The 23733-nt window shown below is 33.3% G+C and overlaps 2 protein-coding genes across 2 annotated transcripts; both read right to left on the reverse strand.

Annotated features, from left to right (window-relative positions):
- Positions 796–4641, reverse strand: LOC105162157 (probable LRR receptor-like serine/threonine-protein kinase At3g47570). Its single transcript, XM_011080126.2, has 4 exons — positions 3696–4641; positions 3213–3575; positions 1130–3130; positions 796–1049 (listed from the first exon to the last, which is right to left on the reverse strand). The coding sequence occupies exons 1-4, from the start codon at positions 4603–4605 to the stop codon at positions 796–798; spliced, it is 3528 nt and encodes a 1175-aa protein (XP_011078428.2). The 5' UTR covers positions 4606–4641.
- On the reverse strand, positions 18444–23711 carry LOC105162159 (probable LRR receptor-like serine/threonine-protein kinase At3g47570). Its single transcript, XM_011080127.2, has 6 exons — positions 23650–23711; positions 22927–23043; positions 21574–22839; positions 21091–21453; positions 19004–21007; positions 18444–18923 (listed from the first exon to the last, which is right to left on the reverse strand). Exons 3-6 carry the CDS (start codon positions 22481–22483, stop codon positions 18550–18552), a joined length of 3651 nt encoding a protein of 1216 aa, XP_011078429.1. The 5' UTR covers positions 22484–22839; positions 22927–23043; positions 23650–23711; the 3' UTR covers positions 18444–18549.

Raw genomic sequence — 23733 nt, forward strand, 5'->3', positions numbered from 1 at the left:
ATTTTAGTTAATTTTTTAAATAATTATAATAATTATTATATTTAAAGTAATTTACAACTTATAATTATTATAATAGATATAGATATTCAAATTTAAAAAATAAAATTTAATGTATTAGTTTTTTTAATGTATTTTTTCATTTTGTTGTATTTTGATATTTAAATATACTTGAGAATAAAAGAATTTATATTTTTAAAAGAGAGAAAAATGAAAGGAAAAAAAAAAGAATTAAAAAGAGTTTAATGTGATCATAGTAATTTCACATAAAATATTGGGGTATTTTGATCAATTAAATACAAAAAGTGTCAAAATATGCAAAAAATTGAAGCCAAATGCATCTCAGGCGCGTGCAACCCATCTTCCTTTAGTTTTTAGCGGCAGACAGTTTTTTGCTAAAATTTTTAGGAGGGGGCTTTAACCTATTTTTAAAACATTAAGAGATTTTTAGCTATTTTAGAAAAATACAGAGGAGTAGACATCCGAAGCAAATAACCTAAGACAAAATAATCCCACAACAAGCAAGATTATTTTCATCAGTATAATCATATACATTTAACAACTTAAACATGTCTCACTTATCATCGATTCATATACATATATATATAGTATTTAATGAATGTACCTTCCTTGTAGAATACTACAGAACAACATATATATCATCAAGTTTCACCATCTTTAAACACTACCCTTTTTAATATATGCGAATAATTCCAAGAGCTTAAACCTGATCTTCTTCAAGGCCTCAACAACATCTTCCATGCTAATCCTATCACCAGGGCTTTCCATGGAGAATTTTCAAAGCCACTCCATTATGGAAGATAAGCATTCCAACGTTTTATCGACGACGATCTTTTCTTCCGACCTCAACAATCCGGGATCAATGATTCGTGCTATGGCGTTAGGTATGGAACTCTTCACCCAGCCCCTTAGGCTTAAGTTTCCAGCTAACGTCTCGCTGCTCGGCTTCATTCTTGTAAAAACTTCCATCAGCATAATCCCAAAGCTATATACATCTGACTTTATCGACACTAAACCTTCCGATCCATACTCTGTCAATAGTCGAAAGAAGCAAAATGGACTCATTGATCATACATTAAAAGTTGGAAAGTTGAAGGGATAGATGGTTTACCTGGTGCAATGTAACCCAATGTTGCAAAAGTGGTGGTCTGCACAAAGCTATCGTCTTCACCTAACAGCTTAGAGATCCCGAAATCACTCAGATGGCCAACCATGTCTTCGTTCAATAACACATTACTAGGTTTTAAATCACAGTGAACTATGGGTATTGAGTAACCATGATGGAGATATTCCAATGCACATGCTGCATCTATCATTATGCTAGTTCTTTGTATGATGTCCAAGAAACGGTCGTCCGAGTATATCCACTTCTCGAGGCTCCCTTTAGGCATGTATTCAAGGATCAAGGCCTTGAAATGTGTGTTGGAGCAAGCACCGATAACTTTGCATAGATTTCTATGTCGAAGGCTACGTAGTACTTCACATTCCCTGTTGAAACTCTTGAAAGCGCCTTCTTGTTGTAAGTTGAATACCTTAATGGCAACGGTATCACCGTCCCGGAGAGTCCCTTTATAGACAGAGCTGAAACCACCACTGCCAAGCAAATGGCTATCGTTAAACCCTTCAGTTGCTCGTAGAAGATCGTTATATGATGTCCGTAATAGTGTTGCATTGGATGATATTTCACTCTGAGTTTCTGCAGCTGCTATTTCCTTCCTTCGGTATCTCACAAATACGCATGCCAAGACAAGGAAGAAAACTAATGCTGCAGCTCCCAACAAAGCATACACAACACGTAGAATCACTTTTCTTCGGTTTGATTTATGAACTTTAGTGTTCTGGCACGGGGGAACACCGTATCTGGGATCACCGCAGAGTCCTCCGTTAGACACGAAGGCCTCACCACCGAAGTTCTTGAAGGGGCCACCATTGGGGATCTCACCACTTAAATCATTGAAAGAAACATTAAAGTAGGTGAGATACAGAATTCTCTCCAAGGACCTTGGAATATTGCCAGAAAGATTGTTGTGCGATAAATCCAATTCCGCTAAGTTTACTAGCTGACCAATTGACTCAGGAATAGACCCTTCAAATTTATTATGCGCCAATGAAAGATTAATCAGGTCATGCATATCGCCAACTGAGGGAGGAATGGTGCCAGAGAACTGATTCATTGACAGATCAAGTACTGTTGCAGTCTTCAGGTTTCCAATATCCGGAGACAGAGAGCCGACTAGAACATTTGAAGTCAGATTCAGCTGCAAAAGATCATTCAGCCGCCACAAGCTTGGAGATACTGAACTCAAATTGTTGTTGCCTATGTATAGAGACCTCAGAGCAGTGAGATTTCCTATGCAGTCTGGAATAGCACCACTGATTTGGTTCTGGTGAAGCAGTAGTCCATTCAAATTTTGTAATCCACAAAGATCCTCTGGAATAGGTCCGCTTATCCTGTTCCGCATAAGAGCTAATCCTTGAAGCTTTTGCAGATTCACCAGTGTCTTCGGTATTGATCCTGTCAGCTGATTTCCGTAGAGACTTAAAAGGAACAAATTAGTGAGATTGCCAAACTCATCTGGAATGCTGCCGTAAAGGCCGCAATTGTAACCATAGAAATATTCGAGAGAATTCGACAGATTCCCCACAGAAACAGGAAGAATGCTGTTGAAAAGATTATCCCCTAAAGACAACCTTCTCAGATGTCTGCAGTTTGTCAATGAACGGATGAAGCTCAGCTCTGACGATTTACTCACAAAGCTGTTTTCACCCAAGTATATGTCCTGCAGGAAACTCAACTCTCCAAGGGAGTTGGGAACTAGTCCAGTAAAGTTGTTACCAGAAAAGCTGATGATGGTGAGCTTAGAAGAATTTGCGATAGAATCAGGGATTTCACCACTTAAATTATTGTCGTTCAAGTAGATTTCTTCTATGTTAGGTAGCCCGTGACCGAAGTTGGATGGAAGTTGGCCTGAGAGTTGATTCATCAAAACGGTAATCGATTGTAAAGTTGATATGTTGAAGATTTCTGTTGGAATGGAACCCCTTAAGTTGTTGACTCCCAAGTAAAGCACTTGCAAAGATTGAAGATTGCCTATCTCTTTTGGGATTGTGCCTACAAAATTATAAGCTCTCAGTTCAAAAGCTGTCATCAATATCATAAGAACTGCAATTGCATAGACTTGGAGGTTACCTACCTATCAAGTTGTTGTAGCCAACATAAAAATTCTGGAGCATCGTTAAATTTCCGACCCCTCTGGGTATGACTCCAGTTATGTTGTTGTAAGATAGTGACCACGTCTGAAGTGCAGAGCATTCGCCAATTCTTTCTGGGAGCTCACCCACTAACTCATTCACATGGAAAAAGACCTCTTGAAGTCGGGAAGAACCAGAGCACATATCAGCAGGGAGAGCGCCAGTCAGGTTACAGTTTGCGATATTAATGTACTGCAGTGAGGAAATATTGAAGATTGTCGAAGGTATAGAGCCTTTAAGAAAGTTATCTCCCATGCCTAACTCCTTCAAGTTCCGAAGGTCGCCCAGCTCTTCTGGGATTTGACCTGTCGGCCGTGCTAAATTGTATCAGGTCTTAATATACAGATCAAGCTAGAAAAAGATGAACTACAAGCATATGATTGATAAGAAATCTTGTATACTTACATAGGAGGAAACGAAATTACCTGTCAAGTCGTTGGAGCCTAGATACAATATCTCAAGAGCCGTTAAGTTGCCAATTCCACTAGGTACAGAGCCGCTAAATTTGTTGTGCGACAATGAAAGCAGACGGAGTTGTGAGCACTGAGAAATGTTTGAAGGTATCTGGCCATCCAACTCATTTGAAGACAAATATAGCTCAATGAGTCTTGGAAGGCTGCCACAGAGGTCACCTTGCAGATCACCTGATAAGCTATTCCCAGTAAGAGCAAGAGACTCCAGGCTCGAGATATTGAAGATTGTCGTTGGAATTAGTCCATCAAACTTGTTAAACTGCAAACTCAACCTCTTCAAATTATGCAGATTTCCAATCTCATCAGGGATTTTCCCCTGTAAAGAGTTGTAGGACAGGTCCAGCATCTCAAGCTTCGACATGTTGGCAATAGAAGTTGGCCCGAAACCACTGAAACTATTGTTTCTAAGATTCAAGAACTGAAGTTCACCCAAGAACCCGAACCAAGAAGGAACATCTCCACCGAAGTCGTTGAACCTGAAATCGATCACTTCCAATCTTCTCAACTGAGCCAGCTCTTGGGGCAGGCTGCCATGAAAACTGTTGCTACTCAAGTTCAGTGACACAAGAAAGGTGAGATTTCCCATATCGGGCGGCAGGTTTCCTGCAAGTCCCATTGTAGAAATATCCAAAGCAGTCACTCTTTGGTGGCGAGAACCACACGTAACTCCAATCCAGCTGCAAACAGAGGTAGAATCTGACCAGTTTCTTGACAATATATGTGAAGGGTCTATAGCGAGCCGGGATTTCAAGGCCAGAAGCGCTGATTCATCGGTGGTTATATTGGTCAACGCCATAGCCAAGAAAGCCGTTAGACATTGTGTCAAGAGAAGTACAAGAGGAAATAAGTCACCTCTCATCATTGGAAAAAGGAGAAACTTTCTGTATCGGGAAATCAGAGGTAGAAGAGAAAATGTATGGTATTCATTTGTTGGACTTTCCTATATGTCAGGTTATTGCATGTCTATTTCAATGAAGTGTCTGAAAGTGTAAACTAAGTCAAGAACATCAACTACAATGGATAAAAACACTCATCAGAATACAAAAATGATCATTAAAAAAGACTATCCTGTTCTGGGCCGGAACGGCAAGTGTGAACACGATTACAATACATTCCTTGTAATTCTTGCAGCTGTATTCCCTCCGGTTTCTTACATGAAGAAACATCATACTTAAAATCAAAGTATTCTGTGTTTGTTGACCCCTGAGATGTGACATTCTTCCTACCTACAGCATGATCATGACGAGAATGAAGTTGCTTGCATTGCTATACTTTATGATCAAAAGATTTGTTGATGCAAGAACAATGTGAGGTTTATCATTTCAGACACCAGTAGTACAGCTTTCCTCATATCTGTTCAAGTCTGGATGATTCTTCCACTCATCATTATTTGTTCAATAGAGAACTCAAAGTTGAAATGCAAAGAAAGTTGCACCTATAAATGGAAAATTTTTGCCCAGACGCCGAATCAAATCAATCCCAGAACAAGTGAATTGCAGTTGTCAGATAATTAAGGGATAATTACACTCCTCCCCCAGAGGTTTGGTGTAATTACACGTAGACCCCCTGTGGTATGGGAAATTACATATAGTATCCCTGAGGTTTGCCCTGCAATGAGTGAGTAATAAATCAATTGAGGGTAAATATCAAATTCTATTCAATTTTTTTTGGTTAATATTAGTAAATTTGGTGAATTTTGACTAATGAAAATACTTATTTGCTAGATGTAATTTATCAAATCACAGGAGTTTTACGTATAATTACACCAAATCTCAGGAGAGGAGAGTGTAATGATCCTTATAATTAATTTAAATTTGATCAAGTAGGATACGGATTAGAATTTCCCTCTATAAATTGCTCTAAATTGTTGTCAAAAGGTAATCATTTCGTATTTTTGGGTTAAGTGTAATTTACCTAATATGAAATTAGAAAGTTAAAAAAAAAACCTATAGAAAAAATAAAAATTACTTAAAGAAAACCCTAACATTTGAAAAATGATGCAAAAAACACATTGAGCAAGGAGACAATGTGCATCATTGTTCAAATGTTAGGTTTTTTGTATCTTCTTATTTTAGAGGGTTTTTTTTAACTTTTCAATTTTCATAGAGGTAAATTATATTTAACCCTGTATTTTTTTATATAGTAGTGAAAGGTATGTACGTTGTGCATATTGCAGTCGTTTTTTTGTTACAATTTGAAGTTTTAAACTTCAAAATAATATTTCATTTTATTTTTCAACTTAAAGTGTGTAACACTCTTTTTAATTTTATAACACCCTACTAATGACTATTATTTCTATTTTAATTTTGGGTGTTATGTCCTATCCTAATACTATAAATAGGAGGTCTTAGGAGTTAAGGAACACACACAACTCAATCTTGCATCTCAATTCTCACATTCATATTCTTCTTACTACATATTTTTTGGCAACTTGATAAGTTCTAGTTCTCTAGTCTTCTCGTAAATATGCTCACAATAGAAAACACCGGTTGAGACCTTCTTGGATTTTATTTTGGGGTGGTGGTTAGCCGATGGTACCTGCACGGAGGGAGGTCATCACGATCTTAGAACAACATCAAGTGACGTGATTCCTATAAGCTAGCCGTTTATATTTATTTACATATATCACATGCATTATTTATCTTGATTTGCCAAAGCTATTTTAACAGTAAACTAAAATTTTTAGAACAATCTAAAATCGTGATGTTTTAATCTTAAATAGTTAGATTTAAGGCTATATTTTATTTCTCTCTATTACAACTTAATTTTGCTTTGAAATATTTATTCATTATTGTCTTCATCATTGTAACAAACTTGTTCATATTGATATTGCATGTGGTTTAGTTAATATTTACATATATTGAAATTAATTGTTGGTATATTGCTTCACAAATCAAGTTTATTGTTTAAATATGAATTTTGATTCATGCTTGTACAAAGTTTTATATTTAATTAATTCTCATACTCAAATTTTGAAAACCAAATAGAACGCATTATACGCATTAGAATTTATCTTATAATAATAAGTCATTATCTTAAATCCTTTCATACATTTTCGTTAATATTTCTCTTTATTAGTAATTACATTGCTAAATTAGAGTTTATATATGCTATAATATTTAGTATAATATATATTGCTCTTATTGTTGAATATTGATTTGTTATTGTTTGACTCCTACAGTGACATTCTCCTTTCTTTGTTTTATTATTTTCTAACTTATTTTGAAAATAATGGCTTCTCTTTTGTATGCTAACAGTGTTAAATTTGAAATGTTTAATGGGGTTAATTTTAAAGATGGCAAAACCAAATGAGATATTGGTTAACTCATGTTCTTGAATTTATTTCTGCCATTGATAATAATGTTGAACTAAATTCTTGGCATACTCGTGAAGAGGTAGATTATCATTGTCATAATCGTATTCTAAGTGCTTTATCAGAAAGGCTCTATGATGTGTTTTATACTTATGCTAATGCTAAAGAACTTTGGAATGCATTAGAAACTTAATATGGGATTGATGATCCTGGAATACAAAGATTTAATGCCTCTACTTTCATGAAATATACTATGGTTGATGGAAAATCTATTAATGAGCAAATACATGAATTTCAAGATTTGTTAAGACCATTAGAAGAAAGTGGTACAAAATTTAGTGAAGATTACAAAGTTTCATGTTTGATTAATAAGCTTCCACCATCTCGGTCTAATTTTGCTGAAGGTTTAAGACATCAACACGGTGTATCAATTTTAACTCAAGCTTTTAAATCATTGAGAATAGAGGAGCAACATAGGATGAATGTTTACGTTTAAGAACAATAAAAAAGGTTGGAGGAACGATTATCGCCATAATAATACTCAACCTAAAATTCAAAATCATAGGAATGATAAAGGCAAAGAAAATGAAGAAAGGATGTGCTTTGTATATGGAAGGACTAATCATATGGCTAAGGATTGTTACTTTCGAAAAACTGAAAAAAATACTTCTAGTTCAACTTTAAGCCTAAGAATCAGCATGAACAAGTAAATATGTTGGTTGAAGAGGGACCGTCTATCAGGTTATAATCTATACCTTAATTAGTAAACTTTAAATATCAAAATAATGATTGGTGGCTAGACTTTGGAGCTAATATACATGTTTGTTTTGACAAATCAAGGTTTAAATCCTATCAGAACTCAAGTGGAGGAAGCATGATACTAGGAAATAATACAGCCGTACAAATTTATAGGATTGGAAGTATTGATCTAAAGATGACCTTTGGAAAGACATTAATTCTTGAAGGAGTGCAACATGTTCCCAACATTAGAAAGAATTTAATTAGTGGGTCTTGTTTAGTGCAAAAGTTACAAACTAGTTATGGAGTCAAATAAAGTTGTAATCACTAGAAATAATATTTTTGTTAGGAAAGGACTTGTTAGTGACGGATTATTTAAATTGAATATTGTAAATGAAATCAAGGAAGATTTCAATTTAATTCTCAATATTGAATCTAGTATTTTATAGCATGAAAGATTGGACATGTAAGTAATAGAAAGATTAAAAAACTTATGGAACTTAGTTTGATTTCAAAATTTCAAGTAAATATTGACTATAAATGTGAAATATGTGGGCAAGAAAAACAAACTAAAAGGCCTTATAAATCAGTTCAAAGAAATTCAAATATTTTGTCTTATCCATAGTGATGTTTGTGATTCAAATAGGTTTCCAACTAGAGGTGGTAATAAATATTTTATAACTTTTATAAATGATTTTTTCAAGTATTGCTATATTTATCTTATTAAAGCTAAGGATGAAGTTTTTGATAAGTTTAAAGTTTATAAAAATGAAGTTGAAAAACAATTAGAGAAAAAGATTAAAATATTAAGGTTTGATAGAGGGGAAAATTGTTGCACCCCCTTCGCTACAAGGGCTATATCTACCCTAAACGTCATACTTATAGTAATCCCTGTGTTCATATGTATACATTTGCACATAACCATCTAATCAATTTGCATACGTAATCCCAACACGTCATAATAGATATTATCAACTCACAACATTATATATAAATATACATATCAGACACCACAAAGTGATTCGTCACAAGTAATCCGTACGTTTATATTCTCTCTGTACAGACAAAATGTGATTTGTACTCTAACTGACAAAGAGGAGAAAACTGCATACTAGTCCGACCTACCTGAGTATAGCACGTAGACCAACTCTTCAACAGTCAAACACCTCAAAGTCTATTCTTGAATGAAAATGTCAGCAGAGGGATGAGTCTGCCACTCAGTAAGCAAATAACCAGCCCTATCCATATATGTATATCACATGTAACCTCAAACAAGATAAATAGGCAAGATGCATAGAATATATAGTCAATTTGCTTCCACATAATCATCTTTATTACACCACATAGCTATCTCGCAATAAGATAATCAAATTAAACTTCCCTTTTCCTAGTTTGCTTACCAGAAAGTGATATTGTATTTTTCCCGTCAACTCAATCTCACTGTTATATAAGTTCAAGTGAATCCCCTTGACAGCCGGCTCATCAATCTCATTTCGCATCATAGCTCTTTCAATTCGCATCATAGCTCTTTTATATCGCAGCATCGCTCTTTTCATATCACATCTTTTTCATATCGCATCAAAGCTCTTTTCATTTTATTTCTTTCTCATATCGCATCAAAGCTCTTTTCATTTCATTTCGCCTTATAGGCTTTTCAACACATCAAGGGATACTCACGCCACAATATATATTCAATTTCCACCACTCCCTCATTTTTACATATCACCATTCTTGTAAGCAACTAGTAACATAAAATAGTATATCCATATATTCTCATTTTCAGACATCCACAACACGTCAAACAACAAACATAATATTTCAACGTATTTTCTCATTCCACGTACACAATACCATCAATCAAATCAAATCATCCATCACTCATGTACTTTCAGATAAATCCATGTTGCATGAACCACAAATTCAGATAACAGTAAAATCACAAATAAAGATACATATATAGATAATACTAATTATTTACTAACCTCGACCTTACAACGCTTTTATCTATCCAATAGGTAGTGGTTCGGTCTTTTCACTTTACCCATGTATCCTATAATGAGTTATACCACACACAATTAATATATCGAGAATATCGTAACTTCTTATAAATATAATATTAAATATTATTCGTACAATTTCTAATAATTCTTCAATATTTCATTTCTTTCGAAGTACAAATCTTCGTTTTTCCTCTTTATTAACATACCATTTATTAAATATAATTCTCGAAACATTTCTATGAATTTTCTATCAATTTCTCGCTATTATACACTTTAATTACATACAATACGTAGAATTGCGTATTTGATTGACAATTCCGATGGAATTGTATAAATTAGCTATAGTAATATTCAAATCTAATAAATTTAATAATCTAACTAACCAACAATATCATTTTTATATCCGATTTGATATTTAATCCGACACTATTTTAAATAGTCAAACTCATAAAATATTTTGATCAAATGGTACATTGCTCAATATAAACAACATTTAATAAACGGACTAATTAAATAATATAATTATATAAATTAATAAGAATTAAAATTACATTTTCGTACCTCGATTTCTCTCTTTCGTTTTAGGTCGAAAGTGTGTGTGTGTTGTGTGTGTATGTTTGTGTGTGTATAGCAACAACAAAATAAAAAGAAAAGAAAGGGAAAGAAAGGGAACGAGAGAGTGATGTGGTGGGCTGGTGGCCCCCACTTCCCACTATCAATTCTCTCACTCTCTTTTCTTTTATACATATATATATATTATTATTTACTAAATATATACATTATTTACTAGGATATATATACATATATTAATATATGTATATATAATTTACTAATATATATACATAATACTATTATTATATATATTTTTTTATTAGACTTTTTGCAAATACCCATCATGTTCCTCCTAAATTTTCTTAATTAATATAAGTTGTCCCAAAATATTATAATGAACTCCAATTTAATCCGTTCAAGTTTTATTATATTCCAATTATGATATATAATTTATTTATCAATTAACTAAATTTTATAAAGATTTATCAATTAATCCCCCAATTAGATATTATAATCTTCGGGGCATTACAAAAATATTTTTCAGAAGAGTTGTCAAAATTTTGTGAAGGTAATGGTATAATACATGAGTTCACACCTCCCTATTCACCACAATCAAATGGCGTAGTTGAGAGAAAAAATAAGACTTTGATGGATATGGTTCGATGCTAATAAACTCAGGAGCACCAGAAAATTTGTGGGGAGAAGCTATTTTAGCTTCTTGTTGTACATTAAATCGCATAATAGTTAAATATAATACTAAAAAACCTTATGAGTTATGGAAAAATAGGAGTCCTAGACTAAATTTTATCAAAGTGTGGGGATGTTTAGCGAAAGTAATTATACCTGAATTCAAAAGAAAGAAAATAGGTCCTAAAACTGTAGATGCTATCCTCATTGGATATGCCCAAGATAGTACTACAAATAGGTTTCTAGTGTTTAATTCTGAGGTTAGTGGAATATCTAACAATATAATTGTTGAGGCTGGAGATGCTACATACTTTGAAGATGTTTTTCCTTTTAAGACTAAAATTCAAAGTGAGTCTTACATTTCAAAAATTGAATCTTCTAGAGATGAATCATCTAGTAGTATGGTGTTAGAAAATAAGCAACGAGAATCTATAGAACTAAGTAGAAGTAAAAGAGCTAGGATTGAAAAGAATTTTGGTGATGATTTTATCACATTTTTAGTTTAAGGGATCCACAAACTTATGATGAAACAATATCTTCTATTGATGCACCTTTTTAGAAAGAAGCTATTAATGATGAGTATAGTTCAATTTTTCAAAATAATACTTGGATTTTATCTAATTTACCCCTTGGTAGTAAACCAATAAGATGTAGATGGATATTTAAGAAAAAGTTAAAAGCTGATGGATCAATAGATAAATATAAGGCAAGATTAGTAACAAAAGGATTTACACAACAAGAAGGGATGGATTATTTTTATACTATTCTTCGGTTGCTAGAATTTCAACTATTAGAACTTTATTGGCTTTAACATCTATATATAAGCTGATGATTCATCAAATGGACGTTAAAACTGCATTTTTGAATGGGGTTTTTGATGAAGAAATTTATATAGAACAACCTGAAGGTTTTAAGGTTAAATGACAAGAACATAAAGTGTGTAGGTTAGTGAAATCTTTATATGGGTTGAAACAAGCTCCTAAACAATGGCATGAGAAATTTAATAAGGTGATTATAGGATATGGATTCAAGTCAAATGAGCATGATAGTCCTGTATATTGTAAAGAAGAAAATGGTGAGTATGTGATCTTATGCATATATGTAGATGGCATATTAATTTTTGGGTCTAATATAAAAATTATAGGAAATGTTAAAGCTATCTATCAAATAGTTTTGAAATGAAAGATATGAGAGAAGCAAATATAATTTCGGGTATAAAAGTTAGTAGAACTCAAGAAGGAATTTTATTAGACCAATCTGTAGCAATTGAAAAATTTATAAGGAAATTCAATTATTATGATCATAAGTCTGTTTCTACCCAATTTGATTCAAATACACATTTAAACAAAAATCTGGGTAAACCTGTTTCTCAATTAAAATATTCTCAAATTATAGGATCATTGCTATATTTTTCTAATAGGACAAAACCAGATATTTCCTCCACAGTTGGTAGACTTAGTAGGTACACTCATAATCTAAGTAATCATTGGAATGCGTTGGAAAGAATTATTAAATATATTAGAGGAACAATAAACCATTCTTTATATTATAAAGGTTTTTCCAATATACTTGAAGGATATAGTGATGCTAATTGGATTACTGAGAGCTCTGAGGTTAAGTCTACTAGTAGATATTTTTTTATGATGGGTGGAGCAACAATAACTTGGGGTTCTAAAAAACAAACAGTTATATCCAGAAGTACTATAAAAGCTGAATTAATAGCTCTAGAGTGCTGCTTGTACACCTGTTGAATGGTTAAAAGACCTATTACTTGATATCCCATTGTTAAATAAAGCTTTGTCATCTATTTCTATACATTGTGATTGCAGGGCAAATATAGATATTGTGAAGCAGATACATTCTAGTAAGAAAATGACTAGACATCTACAAGCTAAGTATAAGAGTGTGAAATCATTATTAAAAAGAAATGTCATATCTCTTAATTCTGTAAAATAGAAAAATTTGGCAAATAATTTGACCAAGGTTAACCCAAAAAGGGTGTATATGAATCATCAAGGGGATGTGCATAAGCCCACAAAGGAGTCACTTTCGGAGTAACCCAACCTTTGTGATTGGAGACCCCATGAAAAAGTTTCAATGGGTAGGAACAACCTATAATGCGTGATCATTTAGCACTACTTTATGAGGAGCGTCTCGCCTCCATTCCTATGGTGATAGTGCTTTATAGTGTGATGTTAGGTTGGGATTTAATCTCAATGAGACTAAGGCGGAAATTCCACGGGGTATAGTTCACACGTACTCTTGGAGGTTTCACCTAAATGAGAGTTGCTATGAGGCCGTAGCTATGGGTTTGGGCTAACCCTAAAACTCTCATGAGATCAAGAATAGAGTGCATGGCTATTACTAGTGCTAACCCGCTTTGAACAAACACCGATGTCGATACTGTGTGTGTGACGTATTGAAATTTGGCGAAGGGACCTAATTCAAGGCATAGTCTATTATGGCTCCCCCAAATGGAAATCGTCAATACTAAGTGTAGGCTCAAGCCTGGAAGGCTCCTGCACCTATTGCATAGTATTCAGTTGCTCTATTGTATTTGCTTATATATCATTTGAAGTTTTCAAACTTGTGGGGGATTGTTACAATTTGAAGTTTTAAAACTTCAAAATAATATTTCAATTTTAATTTTCAAATTAAAGTGTGTAACATCCTTTTTAATTTTGGGTGTTACATGTCCTATCCTAACACTATAAATAGGAGGTCTTAGGGGTCTACGAACACACACAACTCACTCTTGCATCCAATTCTCACATTTCTATTCTTCTTACTACATATATTTGGACAACTTAATAGAACATGCTCACAATAGAAGACACCGGTTGAGGCCTTCTTGAGTTTTATCTTGAGATGGTGGTGAGCCGATAGTGGAGGGAGGCCATCACGATCTTAAGACAACGTCAAGTAACGTGACTCCTACAGACCAACCGTTTTATATTTATTTACATATATCACATTCATTATTTATTTTGATTTGACAAAACTATTTTAACAATAAATTAAAATTTTCAAAACAGTTTTTTAGTTTTTATATTTTTATTTTCACTTGAAACAAAGCTATTTTAATAGTAAACTAAAATTTTCAAAACAGTTTTTAATTTTTATATTTTTATTTTCACTTGAAAAAAGTCTAAGGAATCAAAATATTTCAAATTTTATGATAAAAAACATATAAACAGACAAAATTTTATTTGTATCATAAGCAAATTCTTTTAGTTCTTTAGATTAATATATTCTGTAAATGTTCATAAGAACAATTCATGTTTTTTATACATGAGCAAATTATATAATTTTGTTAAAAATATACTTACAATTTATGTATATATATTTACGTCACGCCCCAAAAGTAGGTCCATTTGTTTAGGCACTATTCTTAGGACGTAATCTAACATAAATCAAAACAATAATATACTTATTAAAATAAATAGTTTAATGGCCAGACTGATCACATGCCCTAAAAATTAGGCCTCTTTCACCTCTACTTCCATAACTTTTCTAGGTAAGCTAGACTTTGATTTGTTCATATTATTATCTGTATTTGAAGGAGGAAAATCGAAATACATAAACAAAAGCTTAGTGAGGCCAAAATAGGCGCACGGTAAAGAAAATATCAATAATAGAAAAGTCAATCGAAATAATTAAACACTATGGGGCTTTAGTATCATTTCAACTAGCTAAATAAGTATTAATTTTTATCAAAATGAAAGAATTAAACAACTAATCTTAATAAATCATCACCAATTTGAGTTATCATGTGAATAGACACAAGATCATCATTTTCTTTATAGTTAGGAAAAATAAATAAATTAATCTAATTGGTAAATACTTTTGATCATTTATAGTTATTATCAAACATAAAATTAATCATAAAATTACAAGTGAGTTAAGTCCTCAACCGAGTATCATATATTTAACTAAAAATTGCGTTTTTAGTTCGACGATATAAAGAGATAACAATTTTAGTCCTTCATTTTACTCGAATTGTAAAATATTTCCAAAATTGGAACTTTTTGGCACGTATAGTCCCACTTCCAACTTTCATAGAAGAAATAAACGACAACCATATGATTTATGTATGTGTTTTTTATTGTTCGATAAAAAGTGGCTCTCGAAACTAACTATAAAAAGAAATTGAATATTATAACAAAAAATATAAATTCTCGTATCCTATGAGATGAAAAATGTAATTTTGCCATACTTGTTATTAAATCTTTAAACACACATAGTTTGCTTCATGTGCTTCAAATACTATTTTAATTTAGCACTATTAAAGCAAAGCTTAGTGATCCCTTCTGCAAGCCAATCAAATTTGAAAGGCAATAAAAAGTAACTAATTTTTTTAATATTAATAAAATACTATAATTAATATGAAATAATAATTGCACGTGTTAATTAATTCCTTGCTAATTCATTGAAAAAATTTAAACTACGAGGTTGGTGGATAGAGAGTGAGAGTAAAGAGATCAAGATGGTGTTTCCATGAGTGTATAAATTTTTTAGGTAGTTAGGAAGGGATTTTTTTTAAATTTATTATAATTATAAATATATTATTATTAATTATTTAAAAACTTATAAATATTTTTTAAAATTAATAGTTATCTAATAAATACATTTTCATGATAGTTTATTGTAAGGTGGTATTTGTTACAATTTTATTATTGCAAATATCGTTGCAAACTATGCATTGAAATTTTGTCATGAATTTTTATTGCAAATACTGTTGTAAATGAAATAAGATCTTGCGACGAAATTGTCGCAAACTTTGATGTGAAGATATTATCACAAATGTCATTGAAAAATATAATAAAGTCCGTTGTAAAGTTTGTGGCAAAATTCATTTGAAATTCAAAGTTTTGGCAATATTTGCAACGGATCAATTGTTAGAAGGGACGTTAATTCGTGCAAAAATTTACCAATGATGGAAAACAGATATAATTATAACATTACTATCTATTGGAAAAATCAACTTTTCGTGTCAAAACAGTTTTGCCACGGATATTAATGCAAAATCTGTGGCAAAAGCCTTTGCTATGATGCATTTTTTTTGTAATGTTAGACAATCGTTAATTTTAAAGGTATTTATAATTTTCTAAACAACAAAAAGCTTGTAATAATGACTAATTGAAGAAAAGTCCATTATAATTTACCCAATCTTTTAATTAAAATATTTAGAAATTCGATATTTGAAAACTTACACACTGAGAATATTATTAAAAGGCTAAATTGCATAAAATCCCTCTATATTTTAAAAATTCAGCATAAAACCCCCTCTCATTTGAAAATAGACAAAACACCTCTCTGTGTTTAAAAATTAATTAAATAATTATTATATAAAATAATATTTAATTCTTAAATACATATATATAATATTATATGTTAAATATGAGAGATGGGCAAAAATGTCAAAAAAAAATATATTTTTATAGAAAAATCGCAGTCAAAGCGCGTGTGGCCCAATTTTTGTACGGAGGGGGTTTTTTGAACTTTATTTTATATCATAGGGGGTGTATTTGATACTTTAATTTTCATAGGGGGGTTTTTGAACATTCATATTATCACAGGAGGGGTCTCTGGATTTTTTCCCAATTTTATTATTGCAAATATCGTTGCAAACAATGCATTGAAATTTTGTCATGAATTTTTATTGCAAATACTGTTGTAAATGAAATAAGATCTTGCGACGAAATTGTCGCAAACTTTGATATGAAGATATTATCACAAATGTCATTGAAAAATATAGTAAAGTCCATTGTAAAGTTTGTGGCAATGTAATTTGCAATGGATCGACTATTACAAGGGACGTTAATTTGTGCAAATATTTGCCAATGATAGAACACAGATATAATTATAACATTACTATCTATTGGAAAAATCAAATTTTTGTGTCAAAACAGTTTTGCCACGGATTTAATGCAAAATCTGTGGCAAAAGCCATTTCTATGATGCATTTTTTTTTAATGTTAGACAATCGTTAATTTTAAAGGTATTTATAATTTTTCAAACAATAAAAAACTTGTAATAATGACTAATTGAAGAAAAGTCCATTATAATTTACCCAATCTTTTAATTAAAATATTTAGAAATTCGATATTTGAAAACTTACACACTGAGAATATTATTAAAAGGCTAAATTGCATAAAATCCCTCTATATTTTAAAAATTCAGCATAAAACCCCCTCTCATTTGAAAATAGACAAAACACCTCTCTGTGTTTCAAAAACTCAGCTCAATCGTCCACTTCTATTAAATATGACTAACGGCATTAATTTTTTGATAAAATGATCATTATGCCCTTACATCATATATATTATTTCTTATTTTATTAACCAATGAATTTGTATTAATTATACCAGAGCCATCAGATCCGATCAATTAATGTTAGCAGTTGGATCTTAAATTTATAAAAAAAAATCAATGGTTTATATTTTATTAATTAATAATATATATTATAAAAATTTATTTAAAAAAATTAAACAAAATTAAAACCCCCTCCTGAATCACCACCACCCCCCACCCCGCCTTCCATCCCCAAATTTGGGTGACGACGACTCTGGGTGACACTGTCGCCTGATGTTTGTGTGGGAAAAGAGGGCGATGACGATCGCCGCAGCCTCTATTTTTTTTTATTTTTTTAATTCTATTACTGTCGCCTCTACGGCCGCCACCTCTATTTTTTTATGTTTTTAATTTTGTTAATCAAATATATTTTAATTAATTAAAAATAATTTTAGATAGTTATAATAATGAAATATATATTTTAGTTAATTAATTTTAAATAATTATTGTACTTAAAGTAATTTAAATATATATTTTAGTTAATTTTAAATAATTATAATAATTATTATATTTAAAGTAATTTATAACTTATAATTATTATAATTGCTAATTATTTATATTGATATAGATATTCAAATTTAAAAAATAAAATTTAATGTATTAGTTTTTTTAATGTATTTTTTCATTTTGTTGTATTTTGATATTTAAATATACTTAAGAATAAAAGAATTTATATTTTTAAAAGAGAGAAAAATGAAAGGAAAAAAAAAAGAATTAAAAAGAGTTTAATGTGATCATAGTAATTTCACATACAATATTGGGGTATTTTGATCAATTAAATACAAAAAGTGGCAAAATATGCAAAAAAATTGAAGCCAAATGCATCTCAGGCGCGTGCAACCCATCTTCCTTTAGTTTTTAGCGGCAGACAGTTTTTTGCTAAAATTTGTAGGAGGGGGCTTTAACCTATTTTTAAAACATTAAGAGATTTTTAGCTATTTTAAAAAAATACAAAGGAGTAGACATCCGAAGCAAATAACCTAAGACAAAATAATCCCACAACAAGCAAGATTATTTTCATCAGTGTAATCATATACATTTAACAACTTAAACATGTCTCACTTATCATCGATTCATATACATATATATATAGTATTTAAAGAATGTATGTTCCTTGTAGAATACTACAGAACAACATATATGTTATCAAGTTTTACCATCTTTAAACACTACCCTTTTTAATATATGGGAATAATTCCAAGAGCTTAAACCTGATCTTCTTCAAGGCCTCAACAACATCTTCCATGCTAATCCTATCACCAGGGCTTTCCATGGAGCATTTCAAAGCCAACTCCATTATGGAAGATAAGCATTCCAACGTTTTATCGACGACGATCTTTTCTTCCGACCTCAACAATCCGGGATCAATGATTCGTGCTATGGCGTTAGGTATGGAACTCTTCACCCAGCCCCTTAGGCTTAAGTCTCCAGCGAACGTCTCGCTGCTCGGCTTCATTCTTGTAAAAACTTCCATCAGCATAATCCCAAAGCTATATACATCTGACTTTATCGACACTAAACCTTCCGATCCATACTCTGTCAATAGTCGAAAGAAGCAAAATGGACTCATTGATCATACATTAAAAGTTGGAAAGTTGAAGGGATAGATGGTTTACCTGGTGCAATGTAACCCAATGTTGCAAAAGTGGTGGTCTGCACAAAGCTATCGTCTTCACCTAACAGCTTAGAGATCCCGAAATCACTCAGATGGCCAACCATGTCTTCGTTCAATAACACATTACTAGGTTTTAAATCACCAGTGAACATGGGTATTGAGTAACCATGATGGAGATATTCCAATGCACATGCTGCATCTATCATTATGCTAGTTCTTTGTATGATGTCCAAGAAACGGTCGTCCGAGTATATCCACTTCTCGAGGCTCCCTTTAGGCATGTATTCAAGAATCAAGGCCTTGAAATGCGTGGTGGAGCAAGCACCGATAACTTTGCATAGATTTCTATGTCGAAGGCTACGTAGTACTTCACATTCCCTGTTGAAACTCTTGAAAGCGCCTTCTTGTTGTAAGTTGAATACCTTAATGGCAACGGTATCACCGTCCCGGAGAGTCCCTTTATAGACAGAGCTGAAACCACCACTGCCAAGCAAATGGCTATCGTTAAACCCTTCAGTTGCTCGTAGAAGATCGTTATATGATGTCCGTAATAGTGTTGCATTGGATGATATTTCACTCTGAGTTTCTGCAGCTGCTATTTCCTTCCTTCGGTATCTCACAAATATGCATGCCAAGACAAGGAAGAAAACTAATGCTGCAGCTCCCAACAAAGCATACACAACACGTAGAATCACTTTTCTGCGGTTTGATTTATGAACTTTAGTGTTCGGGCACGGGGGAACACCGTATCTGGGATCACCGCAGAGTCCTCCGTTAGACACGAAGGCCTCACCACCGAAGTTCTTGAAGGGGCCACCGTTGGGGATCTCACCACTTAAATCATTGAAAGAAACATTAAAGTAGGTGAGATACAGAATTCTCTCCAAGGACCTTGGAATATTGCCAGAAAGATTGTTGTGCGATAAATCCAATTCCGCTATGTTTACTAGCTGACCAATTGACTCAGGAATAGACCCTTCAAATTTATTATGCGCCAACGAAAGATTAATCAGGTCATGGATATCGCCAAGTGAGGGAGGAATTGTGCCAGAGAACTGATTCATTGACAAATCAAGTACCGTTGCAGTCTTCAGGTTTCCAATATCCGGAGGCAGAGAGCCGACTAGAACATTTGAAGTCAGATTCAGCTGCAAAAGATCATTCAGCCGCCACAAGCTTGGAGGTATGCCTGAACTCAAATTGTTGTTGCCTATGTATAGAGTCCTCAGAGCAGTGAGATTTCCTATGCAGTCTGGAATAGCACCACTGATTTGGTTCTGGTGTAGCAGTAGTCCATTCAGATTTTGTAATCCACAAAGATTCTCTGGAATAGGTCCGCTTATCTTGTTCCGCATTAGAGCTAATCCTTGAAGCGTTTGCAGATTCACCAGTGTCTTCGGTATTGATCCTGTCAGCTGATTGTCGAAGAGACTTAAAAGGAACAAATTAGTCAGATTGCCAAACTCATCTGGAATGCTGCCGTAAAGGCCGCAATTGTAACCATAGAAATTCTCGAGAGTATTCGACAAATTCCCCACAGAAACAGGAAGAATGCTGTTGAAAAGATTATCCCCTAAAAACAACCTTCTCAGATGTCTGCAGTTTGCCAATGAAGGGATGAAGTTCAGCTCCAACGATTTACTCACGAAGCTGTTTTCACCCAAGTATATGTCTTGCAGGAAACTCAACTCTCCGAGGGAGTTGGGAACTAGTCCAGTAAAGTTGTTACCAGCAAAGTTTATGACGGTGAGCTTAGAAGAATTTGAAATAGAATCAGGGATTTCTCCACTTAAATTATTGTTGTTCAAGTAGAGTTCTTCTATATTAGGTAGCCCGTGACCGAAGTTGGATGGAAGCTGGCCTGAGAGTTGATTCATCGAAACGGAAATCGATTGTAAAGTTGATATGTTGAAGATTTCTGTTGGAATGGTACCCATTAAGTTGTTGACTCCCAAATACAGTACTTCCAAAGATTGAAGATTGCCTATCTCTTTTGGGATTGTGCCTACGAAATTATAAGCTCTCAGTTCAAAAGCAGTCATCAATGTCATAAGAACTGCAATTGCATGGAATTTGGAGGTTACCTACCTATCAAGTTGTTGTAGCCAACGTAAAAATTCTGGAGCATCGTTAAATTTCCGACCCCTCTTGGTATGACTCCAGTTATGTTGTTGTAAGATAGTGACCACATCTGAAGTGCTGAGCATTCGCCAATTCTTTCTGGGAGCTCACCGACTAACTCGTTCACATGGAAAAAGACCTCTTGAAGTCGGGAAGAACCAGAGCACATATCAGCAGGGAGAGCGCCAGTCAGGTTACAGTTTGCGATATTAATGTACTGCAGTGAGGAAATATTGAAGATTGTCGAAGGTATAGAGCCTTTAAGAAAGTTATCTCCCATGCCTAACTCCTTCAAGTTCCGAAGGTCGCCCAGCTCTTCTGGGATTTGACCTGTCGGCCGTGCTAAATTGTATCAGGTCTTAATATACAGATCAAGCTAGAAAAAGATGAACTACAAGCATATGATTGATAAGAAATCTTGTATACTTATATAGGAGGAAACGAAATTACCTGTCAAGTCGTTGGAGCCTAGATACAATATCTCAAGTGCCGTTAAGTTGCCAATTCCACTAGGTACAGAGCCGCTAAATTTGTTGTGCGACAATGAAAGCAGACGGAGTTGTGAGCACTGAGAAATGTTTGAAGGTATCTGGCCATCCAACTCATTTGAAGACAAATATAGCTCATTGAGTCTTGGAAGGCTGCGACAGAGGTCACCTTGCAGATCACCTGATAAGCTATTCCCAGTAAGAGCAAGAGACTCCAGGCTCGAGATATTGAAGATTGTCGTTGGAATTAGTCCATCAAACTTGTTAAACTGCAAACTCAACCTCTTCAAATTATGCAGATTTCCAATCTCATCAGGGATTTTCCCCTGTAAAGGGTTGTAGGACAGGTCCAGCATCTCAAGCTTCGACATGTTGGCAATAGAAGTTGGCCCGAAACCACTGAAACTATTGTTTCTAAGATTCAAGAACTGAAGTTCACCCAAGAACCCGAACCAAGAAGGAACATCTCCGCCGAAGTCGTTGAACCTGAAATCGATCACCTCCAATCTTCTCAACTGAGCCAGCTCTTGGGGCAGGCTGCCATGAAAACTGTTGCTACTCAAGTTCAGTGACACAAGAAAGGTGAGATTTCCCATATCGGGCGGCAGGTTTCCTGCAAGTCCCATTGTAGAAATATCCAAAGCAGTCACTCTTTGGTGGCGAGCACCACACATAACTCCAATCCAGCTGCAAACAGAGGTAGAATCAGACCAGTTTCTTGACAATATATGAGAAGGGTCTATAGCGAGCCGGGATTTCAAGGCCAGAAGCGCTGTTTCATCGGTCGTTATATTGGTCAACGCCATGGCCAAGAAAGCCGTTAGACATTGTGTAAAGAGAAGTACAAAAGGAAATAAGCCACCTCTCATCATTGGAAAAAAGAGAAACTTTCTGTATCAGAAAATCAGAGGTGGAAGAGAAAACGTATGGTATTCATTTATCGGACTTCCCTATATGTCAGGTTATTGCATGTCTATTCCAATCAAGTGTCTGAAAGTGTAAACTAAGTCAAGAAAATCAACTACAATGGATAAAAGTACTCATCAGAATAAAAAAATGATCATGACTAATCCTGTTCTGGACCGGAACGAAGAGTGTGAACATGATGACAACATTCCTTGTAATTCTTGCAGCTGTATTCCCCCCTGTTTGTTACATGAAGAATCATCATACTTAAAATCAAAGTATTCTGTGTTTGTTGATCCCTGAGATGTGACATTCTCCATACCTACAGCATGATCATGAGGAGAATGAAGTTGCTTGCTATACTTTATGATCAAAAGATTTATTGATGCAAGAACAATATGAGGTTTACCATTTCAGACACCAGTAGTACAGCTTTCCTCATATCTGTTCAAGTCTGGATGATTCTTCTACTCATCATTATTTGTTCAATAGAGAACTCAAAGTTCAAATGCAAAGAAAGTTGCACCTATATGTGGAAAATTCTTGCTCAAACGCCGAACCAAATCAATTACAGAACAAGTGAATGACACTTGTCATATAATTAAGAGATAATTACACTCACTTCTCTTGAAGTTTGGTGTAATTACACGTATATTTCATATGGTTTGAAAAATTATATTTAGGACCCCTGAGGTTACGTCTAACAAATAAATCCTCCATTAGTAAAAACCCACAGAATTTCTTGATATTAACAAAAGAAATAAAAAAGAAATCTATGTTTACCTCCGATTGACTTATTACTGATTTATTGCAGTTCAATCATTAATATACATAAATATTCAATTATGTCAATTAATGCATCTAATTAACAATAATATCTTTTAATATTTAGTCTTGCTAATCTTGATTATAATTAATAACTATATAATTCAAAATTAACACATGATTCAATAACACTTATATAAGGTAAACTAAATAACATAATCAACTCTGATTAATATATATAATTGAATTGAAAACATTAACAACTTCAATATACGTATGTAACACTAATTAAGTGTATAAATTTCAATTAACATATATTTGAAGGAATAATAAGAGAATTAATGACATAATTAAGAAAATTACTTACAGTGAATTAAGGAAGAGAGATGAGCTTTTTTCTTGTAAGAAGTGCGTGAGCTTAAGTACTTCTCTTGTCTCTCTCTATATATAT

The sequence above is a fragment of the Sesamum indicum genome, linkage group LG5 (genome assembly GCF_000512975.1).
Source record: "Sesamum indicum cultivar Zhongzhi No. 13 linkage group LG5, S_indicum_v1.0, whole genome shotgun sequence".
Classification (NCBI taxonomy): domain Eukaryota; kingdom Viridiplantae; phylum Streptophyta; class Magnoliopsida; order Lamiales; family Pedaliaceae; genus Sesamum; species Sesamum indicum.

What these genes read in the sequence shown, in the direction of transcription:
- LOC105162159 (XM_011080127.2), bottom strand. Translation starts at nt 22,483, where the DNA reads ATGATGAGAGGTGGCTTATTTCCTTTTGTACTTCTCTTTACACAATGT. An exon ending in AGGCTCCAACGACTTGACAG is followed by an intron (nt 21,454 to 21,573) that starts GTAATTTCGTTT and finishes CACGGCCGACAG; the next exon opens with GTCAAATCCCAGAAGAGCTG. An exon ending in ATTGGGTTACATTGCACCAG is followed by an intron (nt 18,924 to 19,003) that starts GTAAACCATCTA and finishes GACTATTGACAG; the next exon opens with AGTATGGATCGGAAGGTTTA.
- LOC105162157 (XM_011080126.2), bottom strand. Translation starts at nt 4,605, where the DNA reads ATGATGAGAGGTGACTTATTTCCTCTTGTACTTCTCTTGACACAATGT. An exon ending in AGGCTCCAACGACTTGACAG is followed by an intron (nt 3,576 to 3,695) that starts GTAATTTCGTTT and finishes CACGGCCGACAG; the next exon opens with GTCAAATCCCAGAAGAGCTG. An exon ending in TGGCTACAACAACTTGATAG is followed by an intron (nt 3,131 to 3,212) that starts GTAGGTAACCTC and finishes ATAATTTTGTAG; the next exon opens with GCACAATCCCAAAAGAGATA.